The 19572-nt window shown below is 45.5% G+C and overlaps 1 protein-coding gene across 1 annotated transcript in view; it reads left to right on the top strand.

Annotated features, from left to right (window-relative positions):
- Positions 1 to 19572, top strand: part of WLS (Wnt ligand secretion mediator) — a 70640-nt gene that overhangs the window by 9283 nt on the left and 41785 nt on the right. The window contains exon 2 of the mRNA XM_006125001.4: positions 18641 to 18913. Within this exon, the coding sequence (XP_006125063.2) occupies positions 18641 to 18913 (273 nt within the window). The remainder of the gene's footprint in view (positions 1 to 18640; positions 18914 to 19572) is intronic.

Raw genomic sequence — 19572 nt, 5'->3', positions numbered from 1 at the left:
TCAGTACAAAACATTTTTATATTCCTAACTTTCTTCCGTTGTTGGACAGTCCAAAACGATGGACAAGTTGTGATGAATTGGCCCATGGTGTACTGTGGACACAAATACTGATAGACTCTTTTGTGTATTGAAAGATTCCTTCAGACTGCAATCTTGGCAGGGATTTTGGGAGCTGATGAGAAAACCGAAACGAAAGGTCTTGTCTATTTAGTTTAGGCCTACTCAATTATTCTTTTAAGAACTGTTACTGTAGTTGAATGGGCAAACATGCCAGAAATTGACAGTTCCCAGACACAAACTTCTGTGTTTGGGGGCAGGGATCGAGGAGTAGGCAGTAAGTTCTACAAGATAATATTTCATATCCTCTCCTAACTGTATCTTGAAAGATACAGTTAACCTGAAAGGGCTAGGTGACACATTCTGTGCTTCATAGCTTATGTAAAGTCAAAACAACTTGCATCGTTTCTCCTGGTTTAGTTGTCTGGTTTTAAGTGTAACAAACTCTAGTGAAGACAAAGCCAATAGACAGTTTTTAGAAGTTTGGCAGTAATGCTGTTTGTCTGCACTTTTGTGGAAAATACTTCTATCCCCTGCAAGTATGGTTTGTGTTGTGGACAGGAACAAAATCCTGCCAAAAATGAGTCTTTTACACTGTCACTTGCTCTGGCAAAACTTTTCTTTCAGAATATGTGTTTTTTTTTTTTTTTTTTTTTCTTTAGCACTAGTGAACAATAAAACGTTGCCATTCAGTTAGCAGTGTAGACAAAGTGGTAGTGATCTGCCTTTTTAAGTCTCTCTGTCTCTCTGTCTCTCTGTCTCTCTGTCTCTCTGTCTCTCTGTCTCTCTCTCTCTCTCTCTCTCTCTCTCTCACCGGATGTCTTTCCCTGACAAACAGCACTTGTCTTCTTGCAAGTCTCTCCTGTTAACCCAGGAATGCCTCTGAAGAGCGAAAGGCCTCCATGCATGCATTCCACTGTTGCCTGAACCAATGATAAGGAATGAGTAAAATACTCATGCTACTATGTGCAGGTCTGGGAGTACAGGCAGTACCCGGGTTACGTGGATCCGACTTGCATCTGATCCCTACTTACAAACGGGGTGAGGCAACCCCGCACTAGCTGCTTCCCCCCAGCAGACCAGGGAGATGCGGAGCGGCTTTTCTCAGCAGACACCTCAGCTTGAGAATAAAGGACTGAGGGAAGTGAGGTGTGGGAGAATAAAACTGAGCTCTGGAGAAATGTTTGGCTAGAGTTTCTCCTACAATATGTACCAGTTCCGACTTACATACAAATTCAACTTAAGAACAAACCTACAGACCCTATCTTGTACGTAACCCGCGGACTGCCTGTATCTGAAACCAGGTCTACACTACCCCTGGAAGGTCAGCTTAAGGTATGCAACTCCAGCTATATTAAATAGCTGGAGTCGATGTACCTTTAGGCAAGCTTGGTGCCATTTCCACAGTGGGAGACTGACAGGGAAAAACACTCCCATCAACTTCCATTACTCCTTGCAATAGCAAAGTGTACCGTAGGAATGTAATAGTGTAGTCGATTAACTGATGAGCAAAAGCTTATTGGTTAATGCTATAGTCTACACGCATTTTCGGTAAATTTTTTTAGCAGGCTGGCCAACAGCCCAGTTCAGTCCTGGCTCACGTCACGTCTGGAAACTCAGACCCTCCTTCCCCAGACGGGGGCTGCTGCCACAATGCATTGCTGCCCCTTTATCACAGGCAGGAGCACAGGGCAACAGGCAGCTGGTCCACAAGGGGAGCTGGCTTTTAAACTGGCTCCCCTTACAGACCAGATCCCGCCTGGCACCCCGCGTTGCTGCCTCTGATACAATGGCTGCTGGCTCTGCCCCCCGAGACGATAGAATAGTCGACTAACCAATAAGAATTCACGAGGATACTCGACTATTCAACTAACCAATATTTAACATCCCTAGTGTACTGGTGCCGACTGGAGTGTCCTCAGCATTCAATTTAGTAAGTCCTTACTAGACCTGCTAAATCAACCCCTGAAAGATGGACTGCCAGAGCACTGATCCTCCAGTAAGTGGAGAAGTGGCCTAAGCTATGCAGAGTTAATGTCTATATCCTTGTATTGGACCTTTCGAGGTATCCTGTAACATATGAGTGACTTTTCTAGAAATACAAATTGCCACTGAGAATCCTAGGAAACATTTATTGTCAAAACATCAATACTTATACTATAGCATGAGAAATATGGGTCACTGCTACTGTTACAGATCTCCATTTCCAGGGATGTAGATGTAGAAGGAAACACTTTGATTTGATCTGAAAACTGGCAAATGAGTGCTTGGCTGAAGATTCAGCTTGCTTTGTAGTACAGGAAACTTCTGATAATCCGGCACCTTTAGGACCCAGGGAGTGCCGGATTATCAGATATGCCGGACTATCGGAAGGGGAGGCTATGAGGGGCCTGGGGTGGGGTGGCGGGGATGCCATCCCAGACCCCTCATAGCCCCCCCTTCCGATAGTCCGGCTCTGCCCCCAGACGTCCCTGATTCAGCCGCTGCTGGTCAGTTTCAGCAGCGGCTGAATCTGGGATGTCTGCAGCAGAGCAGCTGGAGTGTTGCCGGGTTGGTCCGGTAGCGCCGACCCTTGGCGCTGCGAGACCAACCCGGCAGCCCCCCAGCTGCTCTGCCCCAGGTGTCCCCAAGTCAGCCGCTGCTGAAGCTGATCAGGGGCTGACTCCAGGAAACCCGAGGCAGAGCAGCTCTACCTCGGGCTTCCTGAAGTCAGCCGCTGGTCAGTTTTAGCAGCGGCTGAATCATGGAAGCCGGGGGCAGAGCAGCTCCAATGGTTCCGCTGCGTAGGAAAGATAGAAAGTATGGCAAGAGACCACCTTCGCTTAACAAGATCTTACATCCGTGGTCACCAACCCGTCGATCGCGATCAATGGGTCAATCGGGAAGCCCTGATCAGTCGATCGCAAGGCGTTTTGGACCCTCTCCCCACCCCAAGAAGCCCCACTACCTACCTCCAGCAACAAGGGAGGTAGTGCTAGCTTCCTCCAGGGTGGACCGAAGTCCAGCAGCTGCGTGCCACTTCCAGGGTTTGAGGAGGGGCACAGGCTGCTCCCTCTCCCCCAAACAGCCGGCGTCGTACCACAAAGCAGGTCTGTGGCACGCCGGGGACTCTCTGCACAGGATGAGGGGGAGGTAGGAGTCCCCAGAGGAGGCGCATGCTGGGGCTTCCCTCCTCCGCATTGGTGGGGGGGGGGGGTTAGGTCCTGAGAAGAGGCGCGCAACCAGACTTCCCTTCTCTAGGGGGAAGGAGTCCCCAGAGGAGGCACATGCTGGGGACTCCCTGTCCCCTGCAGCAGAACCCACTGGCACCTTGTCCCCTGACCCTTGTCCCCACTGTCACACTGTCCCCTGCCCCCCACTGGCACAGTGTCCTCTGCCTCAGCACCCACTAGCACTCTTCCCCAGTACCATGTCCTCTGCTCCCACCACCACAGTTGGGATGACATTAGTGAGGTTGGGGGAGAGGGGTTGGAGGAGTTATTTTTTGGCATCTCACTTGTGTGGCCCCAACTGACTTTTCTGTGGGTCAGTGACCCCTGACTCAAAACAGGTCTCTCACCCTTCTCATAAATAAAGACAATGCTGAAACTTGTGTTTCACATAGTATTTTATTTAAAAATGAAGCCTGGCCAACAAACCTCCAATTGGGGCCAAGCCCCCATCAGGCTGCAGCATCATAACACACCTGCACTCCCCTTTCCCCCAGACCTACATCTGAGCCTATCATACACTGGAACCCCCTATCTTGAGCCTCTCACATCCCCAAACTCCTGCAGCTCCACATCCTCAGTCTCCTGCCACAACGCTCCTGCACCATCACACACCTGTAAATCTGCACCATCACACACTGCCCATCTTACTCCCAACCTCACTGCCCAGAGCCCCTCACATACTCCAACCTAAACTCCTGCACCCTCACATCCACAAGAATGTGGCTTGCTCAGCACCCCAACCCCATCCTGGAGCCCTCTCCCCGAGCCAGCATCCCCTTCTCCACCTCCTCCTGCATCCAAATTCCCTCCAAGACCTTGCACTTCTCACCCCTTCCCACACCCAAATCCCTCATTCCCACCCCAAAGCCCACACATCCTGTCTCAACCCAGTGAGGGTACGGCTAGACTGCAGGAGTTTTTCCGGGATTCCAGAGGTATCCCAGAAAAACTCTTTTGTGTCCAGGGATGAGTTTGTTCTTCCACTTTTTTTTAGTGGAACAGCAAACATGATCTTTCTGTACCCTCTGTATTCCTTATTCCTCATGGAACAAGGGGGCTTCTGAAAGAACGGGTTTTTCTGACATTTGGCCCAGTCTAGACAGAATGGGGGGGGGGGGGGGGGAAGGGCCGTGTAGCCATACCCTGAGAGTGTATAAGGGCTGGGGATAGCAATTGATGGAGAGGAGGAGAACAGAGGGCGGGACTTCAAGGAGGGGGTTGGGTTTTGGGGGAAGGATGGGGTGGTAGATCTTGGCTTGTTCTGACATTTTAAAAGTGATCTTGGACATAAAAAGGTTGGAGACCACTGGCTTACATGATCTAAATAGCAAAAAGGAGTCATGTAAAAAGTAGAAACTAGGTCAAATTACAAAAGGATGAATATAAGCAAACACCACAAGAATGCAGGGGCAACATTAGAAAGGCAGAGGCACAAAATAAGCTCAATCTAGCTAGAGACAAAGGATAACAAGAAAACATCTGTGAATATTAGAAGCAAGAGGAAGACCAAGGACAGGGTAGGCCCATTGTTCAGTGAAGAGGGAGAAACAATAACAGAAAACTTGGAAATGGCAGAGGTGCTTAATGACTTATTTGTTTCAGTTTTTGCCTCTCTCCTCTGCCCTCTGGTGCCTGTCCCTCCCCCCCCCCACCCCCATGTATCTGCCCTTCTGCTTCACCCCCAGAATCCCTTGGCACCTGCACCTTCCCGTACCCCTGTACCTTCCTGGTGCCTCCCGCTTATCATTAGCAATTGCGATACGTCTAATTTACATCCCTTTTACAAAAAAGGGATGTAGTCTAGACGTAGCCTCTGACATGGAGAGCAGTTTGCGGGGTCTGGAGCTGGGGCTGCAGTGTTATTTTTATTACCAAGGTCTGGCCTCAGAAGTCCCCGCAGGCCCAGCCCCAGCTGCTGCACATGGCCCATTCTGGTTAGGTTACCCTGTCTAGAACATGCCTTGTGTGGCTGCTGCTTAACTCTAGCTGGAGCCAGGGCCACATGCAGGGACCTGGACCACAGTACTAAAAATAACACTGTGGGTGGCCTCTGCTCCAGTCCCAGCACCTGCTGAGCCTGAGTGCAGTTTGCCTCATAGCACCCCAGTTGGGCTCCACGTGGCTCCTGCCGCGGCTCCAAGGCAGCCCAGAGGAGGAGGAGGTGGTGCTGCTGGACCAGGACCCTGCACAGTAGAGGTGGTTCCGTGGTGAGGGGGAGAGGGAGGGGCTGGATGTCACTGGAAGCCGGCCTGGCTGCTTGCTGGCAAAGCTCCAGTGGAGCTGCCTACGTGCCCTGCTGGAGGAAGGAAGAGGAGGTTGCTATGCTGCATGGGGAGCAATGGTATTTCTGCAGCACCATTTCTTGGTTGCTTCTTCCTGCAAGCCAGTGTCCCCATCAAGTAATGAAATATCTGTCAGGGCTTTCCAGGACATTTTACTACTTGATGGGGCACCAGGACAGAGTATTTAAATTCAGGGCTGTCCTGGAAAAATCAGGACGTGTGGCCAGTGTACTGTTGGAAGAGGAGGAGAGGAGTTTCCTAGGCCCTACCACAATGTAAAAATAAGCAATGCCTTTCATACACATACAGGACATGGGGGGGGGGGGGGGTGGTCTCTTTTATACAGTAACTTTTGAATTATAGAAACTTTCCAGATAAGGTCTACTGTTTGGTAATTGAAAGGGAATTTTCACATAGTTTTGGGAAATGTTAACTGAATGAAAAAATTGCCCCCCTCTCCCACGGTTGTAGATGGCTTGTGAGCTTTAGACCCCCTGATTTTACACACACTCTGTCTCCTGCCTCCACCTCCCCACCCCCAGCTCCAGAAGTCTGGTCAATATAATAGGCATGTTTATGCCAATACCTTGGCTTTTTGAAGTGAGGTAAAAATGGTAAGTTTGATACTGCTGCAAATAACTGAAAAAACCACCAACAAATTTTTCAGAATACGAAAAGCTAGCGTGGTCCTGATAAATTAGCTTGTTTATTCCAATCCTGCTGCGGGTTAGTGTAATGATGCGGAAGTCTATTGTACATGCTCATTGGGTAGTGGTGGCTCTGCACAGAAGGGGGTAATTGAGTAGAAAAGCAGAATGTTGTTGGTGCTTGGGAGAATACCATGTGAGGTCACTAGGCTTCCAGCTTTAATCAGGATAGATACAATGCAATTGAGATTTTCTAAAGAGCTTGTTGATCGTGTGAGATCAAGGGTTAATAGTTAATTTGAAATGCAGTAGGTGCTTCAGAAAAGGTGAGGCTATTTATGATTATATATCCAGTGTCTCAACTCACAATCTGGGGCCATCAACAGCTGGAGCATTTTCTCAATGCAGTATGGGAGTCCTGGCAGCCAGGGGCATGCATGTCCATCCTGGCCCCCAAATCCAGTCCCTTCCCGCCACAGCCTTGCCCTCCCCCCCCCCCCTCCCATTGCACCCTATCCCCGCAAGGGTCACAGCCTCGGGGCTTACCCTTCATTCCACTTCCCCATAGCTCCCACTACTGTGGGGAGTGCAGGTGGGTTCCTGAACCCTGCTGCTGTCCCATGCTAGCCCCCATGGTAATCCTCGAGACTGCATCCCTTGGAAAGGAGTGCAAAGGGGGAAGGTAAAACCCTTCCCCTCCCCCCATTATGTCAAGGCTCCTGGGGCTGGGTGTTCTGGTTGTAAATGGCCTTGGGCCTGTGAGTTTTAGACCCCCTGATTTTATACCCTCACACGCTCTCTCTTGGTCTCTCGCTCTGACTCTCTCTCTGTCATTTCCCCCCTCCCTCTGCCCCTTGGTAGGATGGGAATAGACGTGACTGTTAAATTTTGGATTGAAATTAGGGGTGGTAAATTTAGATTAATTGGCTAATTGACTAGTCGACACAATTTGCATCGACTATTCGATTAGTCGATAAGGGCACCTCCGCGTTTTGAAGAGTCTCAAGCAGTCCCTGCTGACCCTGTGCTCCCCACAGCATTTCAAAATGGCAGCGCCACATGGAGCCTGGGATCAGCTGGAGACTGAGAGTCCTCAGCTGGGGACTCTGAGTCCTCATCTGACCCTGGGCTCCATGGGGCACTGCTGCTTTGAAATGCCACAGGAGCCTGACATCAGGCTTCACACGGTGTTCCAACCCCTCCTCTTTTTCCCCTTCCCATTGCTTCATCAGTGATTTAGATGATGGCATAGAGAGAACGCTTCGCAGATGACGCCAAGCTGGGAGGGGTTGCAACTGCTTTAGAGGATAGGGTCATAATTCAAAATGATCTGGACAAACTGTAGAACTGGTCTGAGGTAAATAGGATAAAGTTTAATAAGGACAAATGCAAATTGCTCCACTTAGGAAGGAAAAATTATTTTCACACATACAGAATGGGAAGCGACTGTCTAGGAAGGAGTATGGCTGAAAGGGATCTAGGGGTCATAGTGGACTGCAAGCTAAATATGAATCAGTGCGACACTGTTGCAAAAAAAGCAAACATGATTCTGAGATGCATTAACAGGAGTGTTGTGAGCAAGACATGAGAAGTCATTCTTCCGCTCTATTCTGCACTGAGTAGGCCTCAACTGGAGTATTGTGTCCAGTTCTGGGTACCACATTTCAAGAAAGATGCAAAGAAATTGGAGAGGGTCCAGAGAAGAGAAACAAGAATGATTAAAGGTCTAGAAAACATGAGCTATGAATGAAGACTGAAAGAACTGGGCTTGTTTACTTTGGAAAGGAGAAGACGGAGGGGATATGATAGCGGTTTTCGAGTCTCTAAAAGGGTGTTAAAAGAAAGAGGGAGAACAATTGTTCTCCTTGCCCTCTGATAATAGGAAAAGAAGTAATGGGCTTAAATTGCAGTAAGGGAGGTTTAGGAAAACTTCCTGTCAGGGTGATTAAACACTGGAGTAAATTGCCTAGGGAGGTTGTGGAATCTCTATCTCTGGAGATATTTAAGAGCAGGTTAGATAGACGACATCAGGCATGGTCTAGACCGTGCTTCGTCCTGCTATGAGGGCAGCAGACTGTACTCGATGACGTCTCAAGGTCTCTTCTAGTTCTAGTGTTCTATGATTTTATATCATGTCTGTAAACCACATAGTTCCTGTGAGTAAAACCAAAGTGGGTTTATTTGAGAGAGTAAAGATTTGAACAAGAAACGAGAGAGTAGTGGAAAAGCAAGTGATTGCGATACAATCCAAAATAAAACATTCTGAACCTGGGTCCATGCTTATCAATAATTCCCTTTCCTATCTATTAGATATCCTTACTCCAGAAGTTGGCAACCTTTCAGAAGTGGCGTGCCAAGATGTAACTTACTCATGGATCTGTGCGCCGAGGGGGTGGGGGCAAGGGCAGGTGCGGGCTGGGTATGGTAACCATATTTTCTGAACTAGCTCCCCCCTTGCATTCCTTTCCAAGGGATGCAGTCTTGAGGATTACCATGGGGGCTAGCATGGGACAGCAGCTAGAACAGTTTAAATTATTTAAAAGATTAAGCATTTAAAATGTCTCATGTTAGTTGATCAAACTTCATTTTAAATGAAGTAAAATAGTATGTCCAACACACAAGGTTTCAATGTTTTCTTTATGGCAGTTGTGGGGAACCTTTTTGGGGTCGGGTGTCACTGACAAAGAAAAATCAGTTGGGGACCACACAAGCGAGATGCAAAAAATCTCCTCCCCAAACCCCCAACCCTCACTGATATGGCCTCCAACTGAGACACCTGACTCCTCTGGTGCTTGGGCCTTATGAATGTTAGTGTTCCCACATAGCTAAACTTTATCCAGACTGTTATGCAGTTGAGGTGAAAGCTATTTGCAAAGAACAGTGGAACCCTTTGCCAAGGGATCTTTTACCTCCTCACAAAGGAGGACACATTTTTGCATAAACTTTGTAAGTAAGGAGACTTGATGATGACTGTTAGTTACTGTCAATGTACCGCAAATATTGCATGTACACTCAAGCTTGGGAGATACAGCCTCACTGCCATGACATTAAAAAACGAGTGGTCCTGTAACACCTTAGACTAACAAAATATATAGTCTTGTGAGCTTTCATGGGCACAATCCATTTCTGTCATCTGAAGAAGTGGGTTGTGCCCACGAAAGCTCATGAGACTATCTATTTTTTGTTAGTCTCTAATGTGCGACAGGATCACTTTGTTTTACTTTTTTTTAAGTTACAAACTAACACCGCTACCCCCTGAGACTTTTGTCCAAGAGGTGATTGCTAGGAGTTGCTATCTCGACTTGCCTACAGAAAGGATCCAGTTCAGGTCAACCAGCATTAGTGACAGTGGGGACTCTAATGTGGCTGGCTTTCTGGTGCCAGCAGCTGTTTTCAGTACCATGTTAATTAGATGGCTTAGAACAAGTGTGTTCAGCACAATGTCTGCTTTCATGTGACGATGCCTGGTAGCCTTTCCCATTTGGGCTTCCAGTGTATCTAGCCCTGGAGGTGAGCAAGTGCTGATGTTAAAGCAGTGGACCCCAAATTGTGGGGCATGCCCCTCTGGGGGTTATGGAGGAAAGTTGGGGGGGGCTAGATCAGTCCATAAGGGGACCTCTGTGGTACTCATACCCTGGTTGAGAACTACTGGCCTACATTAAAGAATTGATTAAAACAGTGTTTCCCAAATGGTGTTCTGAAGAACCCCGGGGTTCCGCGAAGTAAAAATAAGGGTTCTGTGAGAATTCCATTATGATAACATTTTATGATTTAAAAAAAATAATTAATATTTGTTGTTGTTGTTTTTTTTAAAATATGTGCAATTAAACTAAATGTTAATCTCAGGACCTTGTTGAGCATTTGGTTATTATTACCCTTACTTATTTGTGGTCTACTTTTTCAGCTCCATATATTAGACTGTTGTTAGGAGTTCCACAAAATTCTTTTGAGTTTAAAAGGGTTCCATGGCCAAATAAAATTGGGAAACACTGGATTAAAAGATCCCTGGTCTGTGACACACTTACTGATTAAAAGCCCTTGTTCTTGGTTACCTCTAGTAAATGATCTAAACAGTAATTACTGCATTTGTTTTTCATTACAACAGCAATTGTAGAACTCCGGCTAAGAATACCCCACCATGCTCAGAAATGTCACTTTAATTACCTTCGCACTGAAATATACTAAGGCACATGTACAACTGCACCAAATACAAGCACATAAACTGGTTACAAACAGCATTTTTGGCACCAATATTTAACTGAAATCTCTTGATGCTAGCAGTGTTTTGTATAGCACTTTGTACTACTGTGAGGTGACTTGGCTGCAGTTTCACAAAGCGTATTTTTTCCACTTGGTTCAACACTTTTTCCAATTAATGGAATCGGAGCCAAACAAATAATGTAAGCCAAGTGGCAAAGCTTGTTTGGTGTACAATTCCTGAGAAGAAATATATAGGGATTGTCTTTTCTTTTTCAAAGATATAACTTTGTCATGGGAGATACGAGTTTTCAGGACAAATGTCTAAAATCATAATCAGTCAGCAATGGAATTGGAAATCTATTTAGTCATAAGTTGAATCAAAGCAAGAAACATTAAAAGTAGAAATCAGGATCCCCCTTAATTCAGAAATGTCCACTTTAAATCAGGCACAAAGACCTCAGTACTCTGTTTTTTAAAAAAAAAAAAAGAGAGAGCGCGCGCACTGCAGGAGAGCTTGTGTGAAACATCTGGTGTGTTGTTTGAATTCTATTTTTTTTTTTAAAACAACAAGTGCTGTTTTTTGTTAGTCAGTGAGATTACTGTCTTGTCCTGGGGCTAAAGGAATTTGACACTTCATTGCTAAGGTGTGTCTTTAATGGAGCGGGGGGACGACAAAACCAAAAAGGCATAAATCTGTTACATAATCCTGGACACATAGTTGCCTCTTATACACATTAATTTATTTCTTTTTAACCATAGAATTATCAGTACATTTGTTTTTGTTGGGACAGTGTTAACTTAAGCTTTGCGTCTCTTGGCTTCCTGTGGGAGGAGGGAGTTCTGGAAGCAGTGAATAGAAGGAATGGAGTTCAGGGAGAAGGGCAAAATGTATCTGAGTAGAAGAGGAGCCACTGCCTGGCTGGTGCTGGAATGGCAGAAAGGGGCTTCAGGGACACAAGATAGTCGGCTTTGTGTTTTTTATAGTGGAGGGCAAAGACAAAGAAAGGGATCTTTGTAACACAAAGATGACAAAGTTTGTATGTTCTGATTTTGTAGGCAACTGCCTTGTAATAAACTTCCCAAACCAAACACTTATTCAGGTCTGTAACTAGATATTTTAGCACCCATGGAAAGCACACATTTGCTCCCCTGCAAGGCTTTCACGGCCCTAGAATTTTTCCACCTGTGACTTTGTGCCCTATGTGGCTGCCCCACTTACAGGGGCTGTACAAGGTTTCCCGTCTCCTGCAGCCCCGTACTGGCACAGACAGACTCTACCAGCCAGTAGAATATCGGGAGTTGATTGCTTCTCCAGGATACGGCACAGCACAGATGTAATCTGATTACAGGGCAGGCCTAGGATGTCTCAGCCCCCCTTGAGATGGGGGAGCCTGGGCCCCTAAATCCCAGCCCGTTGCCTAGGCTGCTTCCTCCATGATACCAGCCAGAAACCTCACTCCCTCACTTCCAGCCCTGCCCCCAGCCAGGGCTCCACTCCCCTTCTTCCCATTGTTCCACTCCCTCAGAGATAACTCGTCAGACAGGTTTGAAGCCCCCTTGCATAATGACTCATCCCCTGCCCTGCTGGGCCATGCTGCAGCCAGCAGCCAGTGGAGGTAACTCACAACCCACTGCCCAGCATTGCAACCATCAAGGTACCCCCCACTGTCACACCATTTCACCAGCATTAATGTTGGGTAGTCAGGAAAGATACATGATGCATCTTTAGGAACTCCAGTCTCTTCAGAAAGCTGCAAGATGGAACTTTCTTCTCAGACCAGAAAATTACCATCTGAGGCATTGAACAGTGATCTGTGGAGACCCAGCCTACCCCTTGCTCCCATGGCTCATGAAGTCATACACAGGCAGCTTGGAGCGGTTCAAATACCGGCTGACAAGTGCAGAATGCTGGTAGAATGTGCTTTTGGATGTTTAAAAGGAACATTTTGCAGTGAAAGCATCAGAGGGGTAGCCGTGTTAGTCTGAATCTGCAAAAGCGATGAGGAGCCCTGTGGCACCTTGTAGACTAACAGATTTATTGGAGCATAAGCTTTTGTGGGCAAAGACCCACTTTGTCAAACATGCATCTGATAAAGTGGGTCTTTACTCACGAAAGCTTATGCTCCAATAAATCTGTTAGTCTACAAGGTGCCACAGGACTCCTTGTCGCTTTTTCTCAAGGAAAGCAACATTCCCCTTGTTGTGGCAGCCTGCTGCGTGCTCCATAATAACTATGAAAGCAAAAGAGAAAACGTATGCTAGCCTGAGGGGAAGTGGGGAGTGAGGTACAACACCTACCCTCTAATTATGAGCATCCAGACAGCAGGAAAATAAGGTGAGCATATTGAAGGTCGCTGAAAATCAGAAGGTCTTTGGGAAAATAGTTTTTTGTGAATGGCCAGAAGGAGATATCACCAGACAGAGATATGACAGTCATGTATGTTGCTCTTAGTGAGGTGCCCCACAAGCCTCAAGATGTCCTCCAGTGTCTTGAGTTTGCGTTCCCTGCATGCTCTCCTTTCCTTATCCTCCATTCGCATCTCCTACAGCATCATTCTTCATCGTGCAATTAAATGCACTATGTCCATGCAGGAAGATTGCATTTGATCATTGAGCATGTATATTTTCTCCTTTTGGATTTGTGCTAGTTGAACAGGTGGAGGAGCTGCGGGGAGTGGGCAACAGGATCTTCTGTATGCTCAATGCTGGAACTCATTTGTGACCCTGTGCATTCATGGTGAACTGAGCTGCCTGCTATGAGCTGTGCTCCAAACAGGAAGTGAAATTCAAACTTTCCAAGGTCTCTTCCTGTCAACTCTGCTGCTCTCCAGGTGCAAAGTGCTGGCCCAAGCAGTAACATTAGGGTACTTTGGGGTACCTCCCAGAGGCTGAAAACATCGACTTTTACAGCACTGTGTCTGCACATACTGTAAAGATGTCCATGCAAGGTTGAATTTACTCCCCATGAAAAGCAAGTGTACCAAAATCAACTTTCACAGCCCTTAAAGTTGGAGGAACGGGCTTGGTGGTGTGGATTCATTATTTAGAAAATCAATCTAATACAGCTAAGTAGTGTAGATCCAGCCTTGGAATTTAGAATTATTCCAGTTCCACTTAGCTCCAGGGTTTGTGAGTTGTCTTATGTATGTGTGTAGCTTTTAAATTATTTATATCCCAGGTGACACTAGAAACATGGCAGAACTACTTTCAGATGAGAAATATTTGCTCATAACAGATACTATGTTGGAAATACAGGTTTTGTTTTAAAAAATGGAAAAGTTTTTAAAAACCTCAAACACCACCACATCCTTTGATTCCTATATCCAAATGGAGGATTTGGTTGAAGCTAAGGCTGTAATAGTATAGTCGATAAGCAAAAGCTTGTAAGTTAATGCTATTGACCATAAGCATTTCCCTCCAGTCCCAAATTTTTTAGCAGGTTGGCCAGTAGTCCGGCTCAGTCCTGGCTTGAAATGGATCCAGGACCTACCCCTGCTACTGCTCTGCATTTCAAGTGTATTAGGAACCAGGTGGGCAGGCAGCCCTGCTCGGTTCTGGCTCACACCGGGTTTGGGAGCTCAGACCCACCCTAGACAGGAGCTGCTGCCACCCCATGCTGCTGCCTCTTTATTAGAGGCAGCAGCACATGGCGACAGGCAGCCAGTCTGAGGAAGGAGCTGGTTTTTTAAACTGGCTCCCCTTGTGGATCAGCTCCTGCCTGGCACCCTGTACTGCTGCCTCATGATACAGAGGCAGCAGTGCGGAGTGGCAGGGGGATCCTCAGGAGTGAGGCCAGAGCACACTAGCTGCTGGCCACACCCCGGGAACTATAAGGTTCAATAAGGTTACTTGACTATTCAATTAACTGATATTTAACATCCCTAGTTGAGGAGTCATCTGTTTTATTTACCATTAAGACAAATGGGCTGAGTCTTCTCACGTTGATGTAAATCAGGAGTCTACTAAAATCAGTGAAGGTACACTTGTGCAAAACCAGTTTGAGGGGAGAAATAGGACCTCAGATGCTTGCTTTCACAGTCGTCTCTCTAACCTACTATAGCAGGCAGCAGTCTAGATACTCAGTCATCCCACTGGGGATAAAACACCAACACTATTTCAAGATAACTAGCGCCATTCTGAAATAACTTAGTCTGTGTCTACACAGCAGGCAGTTATTTTGAAATAGTGTCAAAATATTGACAACTTGGATGACTTCTTACTCCATACAATTACAGGAGTAAGGTTACAGGAGTCCAGGGGTAAGGGAAGCCGGAAGAAGAGTGCTCTGTTTCAAAATAGGAAGCGTCTAACCCAGCACTTCTTTCAAAATAAGCTATTTTGAAATAAGATTTGCAATTGACTTAGCTCAATTTGCATAACTTATTTTGAGTTAAGCCCTGCAGTGTAGCTGCACCCTTTGTGTCATGGAGTAGAACTTGCTGCCAGACAGCTTCAGAATTCATACTTTTCTTAAATTTCTCTTTACTTCCCCTCATGCTGCTCCTATTTTGAGGGCTCGGACACAGAATAGCATAATCTAGAAGCATTCAAAGAGAGCTTCTAAAACTACTATGAATCCCAAGCATCCTGGTGAGGTTCTGACTGACCAAAATAAAATAGCTGTCTCCATCCAAAATATTTCTCCTCAACCATTACCAATCAACTGGAAGAGCACAGAACTTTAGAGAACATTATTGCACCGTGGCCCATCCTAGCCAGATCAGTTGTGCAAACTGGTCTGGGAGTCCGCAGGGTGGAGGCTATCCTTTCCTGTGCTCCAAATCCACCTCTGCCCTCTTCGCGCCCCCCCCCATGACCTCCCATTCCTGAGAGATGCAGCCTTAGCAATTACCAGGGATGGGGGCTGGTGTGTGGCAACAGTGGTCAGGCCCCCCCTGCACTCCATGTGGCAGTGGGAGCTGAGGGGAAGCGGACTGCACTGGGAGACAGGGTACCATGGGGCAGTGGTAGGAAGGGGCAGGACTTGAGGGAGAGTCATTCCCTGCCCTGGGGGTCACCAGCCTGAATCACAGAAGTGCTCCAGTCAGGGGTGGCCTGGAGGCTATGAGTTTGAGACCTCTGTAGTCACTGTTACCTAAATTTTCCTCTGTACAAATTTTAGACCACACAGTGGCTGAAAAGCTGTTGTCCTGTGTACAGTAGTGTTCTTCACCATTATGACTACTAAGCTGATAGTAATGGTGGGAAATTTTTCATGGAAAAGCAGCATGATGTATCAAGGCCATTGGGAATTCAATGATAATCCAACATAATTGGGTTTCTTTGCTTTGCCCAAAAACCTTATCTATGCTAGTAACCGAAGAGAATCTGAATGTAACCCATCTAAATCTTGTGTAGAAAGAAAATAGCTCTGCCTGTATAACATGGTTAGTTCTCATCTAAACCAGAGTTCTTTAATAAAGTTGTTTATCGTGTCCCCTCTGTAGGGATGTAGTTGACTGCATGATAAGCTTAGGCTTACTGGGTAGTTGAGTCACTACTTGATTACTCCCATTCTCCCCCTCCTTTCCCCCAGCTGCCTCTGTATCAGAGGCAGCAAGCGGCAGGGGAAGCAGGAGCCAGTGCTGGCGGAGGCAGCTTAAAAGCCAGTTCCCCCAGCACCGTCTCCACAGTGCATGGAGGAAAGGGGGGAGGACAAGGGAGGCAGAGCCACAGTGGGGAACCTTGCGGAGGTGGGATTCAGGAGTCCCGACTCAGCTGGGTCCCAGCCCGCTGCGGCTCTATTTAAATGCAGTTAGAGCCCCCACTGTAGTTCAGCCTTTTTAATGTAGCCTGGCAGCTCTTACTACATTTAAAAAGCAGAGCTGCAGTGGTCTGGGACCCAGCGCAAGCTGGAACTGCTGAGTCATGGACCTACCCAGTCTGTGCCTCTGTAGCTTGACTAATTATGTACTCGGTACAAATTGTATCAAGTAAACAATTAGTCAGTTACCCGCTTTTTAACATCCTTAGCTATAAGCAGTTCAGAGAACTATGTAATGTAATTGGGTCAAAGTGTGTGTGTGCACGCGCATAGGTATATCAGATCAGTTATGCAGTTTAGTGTGAAAGTGGGGGGACAATGAATGCAGCAGCACAGTGCTAGAAACTTAAGTTCATTCTACTGTCCAACATGTTTTTAAGAATCTCTTGATGCTGGATCATGATGTATACTTTCACTTTGGCAGCGTGCTTTGGTTCAGTTGATCAGAGCAGGTCATTATCTTAACTGCATGATGAGATTAATGACCATCTTTTTTTTTTTTTTTTTTTTTTTTTTTTTTTTTCCTTCAGAGGGGTATGAGTGCATGCTTTACACACATTCAAGCAGGTCCCTGTGTAAAGTAAATGATCTTTACCAATAATATTCAGCTGAAAGTATCTGGAGTTGAATCAACTCATTCCCCTTCCACCAGCTAATCTTATTTTGATCCCTCTACAAGTCACACTCTAACTGCCTGGCTGCTCACCTAATAAATGATGTACTTTTTACTCTGCTGCAAGATTAAGCAGAAACTGGACCCTGAAGGATAAATCTTTGTTTGAAATATAAACCCTTGGGTAATTATTAGTATGGTAATTGACCATGGGGATTTTAAATTTTGAGAAACTTCTCCTAATAGAAGTCTTTAAAAGAAGCAATATTTTTACTGGCAATATGCTACTCTTCATATCAACTGAACTTGAAGAGGCAGTATCTATGCATTCTTTGCTCCATTCAACTTATCTGCCTCTGTATCTCTTCATAAAGATGAGAGGATATGTTTTTTACATCCCTCCACCCCCACATTCTTGGGCATAAACAAAATAAGGAAATACAAACTAGATGGATTTTACAAAGTGGGTGCGTAAGTGGTTAGATAATTGTTCTCTGAGAGTAACAATTATTTACACTGGGCTTAATAAAAACTTTTATTTATTATCAAATATAAAAAGTGAAAACAGACAGATTATAGTAAGTTACAAAGCCAAAATAAACAAACTAAACCTAATACACTGCAGACCTAATGTGGTGCTGCCACCTTGGGTTGGGCAGGGAGTTCATGCCTTCGTAACTCTCTGGGAAGAGAACTCCTTCTTCCACACCCACGTCCTCCAAGTGATGTGGTTGGGAGGAGCAGAGCAGGATGGGACCGGGTTGCTTAATTTCCTGCTGTCAAGTGCAGGGGTGGGTCAGGCTCTCGGCTAGTCCTCTGGGCCCTGCAGATCCTGTGATCATTGCTTCAAACTGTCTTGTCATATGGATGGGAAGGCTCTGCTCCTCAGATAAGTACCTAGACGTACAAGGGACATAACATTGACTGAACCCAGAAATTAGATATTAGACATCAATACGATCAGGTTTTTTGTCTCTGATGATTACAAGAAAAGAAACTAGGTTCTGAAAATCTGTAATTGCCTCTTTCTGTTAAAGCAGTTGGAAATGCATGGGTTGTACATTAATATCTGTAAATTCTTCTCCTATGCCATATACTAACTGATCTTGTAAGGTCGGTGCACAGTTTATAGAATGCCTTTTCAGTTCACATTTTCTTAAGTCCTTCTGAAGGGCCATAACTTGGACAGGTCATTGTTGTCCAAGTGGTAGATGTGCTATGTTCTGCCACTCACTTCTAGTTTGCCTTCTTTAAAAGTAGACCTCATGGTGACAGCAGATACTCCACCATGTGATGCAAAGTGTCACTGGCATATATAGTCAGTAGAACAAGGCTAACACTTTCTCACTTAAGCTATGTCTATACAGCTTCCCTCTTTCGGCAAAAGCCTATGCAAATGAAGCGTGGGTTAGCATATTGGTGCGCATCATTTGCATAATTAATTAGCCATTTTTGTGCAAACCCCCCTTCTTGCACAAGAGCCATTCTTCCTCATTTTTTCAGGAAGAATGGCTCTTGCGCAAGAGGGGGATTTTGCGCAAAAAGGCGCTGTGTAGATGGTGCCTCTTTGCACAAAAACCTCTTGCACAAAATGGCTCCTGATTATGCAAATGAAGCATAGCAATATGCTAATCTACGCTTCATTTGCATAGGCTTTTGTGGAAGAAGGAAGCCGTGTAGATGTAGCCTCTGAGATGTCTTCACTTTTTCGTTTCTTGCATATGTTGAAAGACTCCCAAAACAATTTTTCAAGGGCTACTCTGAAGTATCTGGTCTCCTGTACTTCTGTGTGTGGTTCAGAGGATAATCTGGTTTAATAATCTGTTAATTGTGTAACATGTTAATGTGGCTTGTTTCATTTTCAGCTCCAAGTCCCACTACGGCTGTGCCCTACGTGTCAGTAAAATGCATAGATGTACGGAAAAACCACCACAAAACTAAATGGTTAATACCCTGGGGGCCCAACCAGTGTGAGAAGATCCGAGATCTTGATGAGGCAATGAGCAGACAAATAGAAGCCAACGACATTGTGTTTGCTGTTCATATCCCCCTCCCCACCAAGGAGATGAGCCCCTGGTTCCAGTTTATACTTGTTATCCTGCAACTGGACATTGCGTTCAAGAAAAATAACGAGATAAGTAAGTCACTCACTGTATCCCCCAAATGTTTAATCAAAGCAAGAAAATATTGATCATAGAGTGTTTGTTAAATGTCTCTTAAAATAGTGGGTTGCTGTAAATTAAATGTATGTTCATTGTCCGTATAGACAAAGTTGCGCTACATGGGAACCTACTAAAAGTGCAAATGCATAAAAGGTTCCTTTTTGAAACCATCCTCTTAAGGATAATGTTAATGTTTTGAGTTTGTGTCAATTTATGAATTATTTACTATGTGAAAAATTACTTAATCATGGAAAAAATCAAAATATCCTCCCTAACCATACAAAAGGGAGTGGCTTTTCCAGAGCCAGCTTTGCCAGATCCTACCACATAACAAACTGTTTTGTGCCTTTGTACTGCTCCCACTGAAGTCCAATGGCAACAGTCCATTGACATAGTGAAACTACCATTTGAAAAAAAGTCAGTAGTTGGGATCCATGACCTCCTCTGCAAGGGAGAAAGTTTTTGTTTGTTTTTAAATTCCAGAAACTTTGCTAGAGTAGTGATGCTAACAAGAAGGCTCTATTTTTAATATGACATACAGCATTTTACTAGATGGACTATTAAGCAGCCTATTAAGCAGCTAGTGCTGGAATGGTCAGTGGCAAGAATAGACATTTATGAAAATTTCTGAGAGA

The sequence above is a fragment of the Pelodiscus sinensis genome, chromosome 9, assembly GCF_049634645.1.
Source record: "Pelodiscus sinensis isolate JC-2024 chromosome 9, ASM4963464v1, whole genome shotgun sequence".
NCBI classification, from domain to species: Eukaryota; Metazoa; Chordata; order Testudines; family Trionychidae; genus Pelodiscus; species Pelodiscus sinensis.
This window is presented reverse-complemented; position numbering and strand designations above follow the sequence as displayed.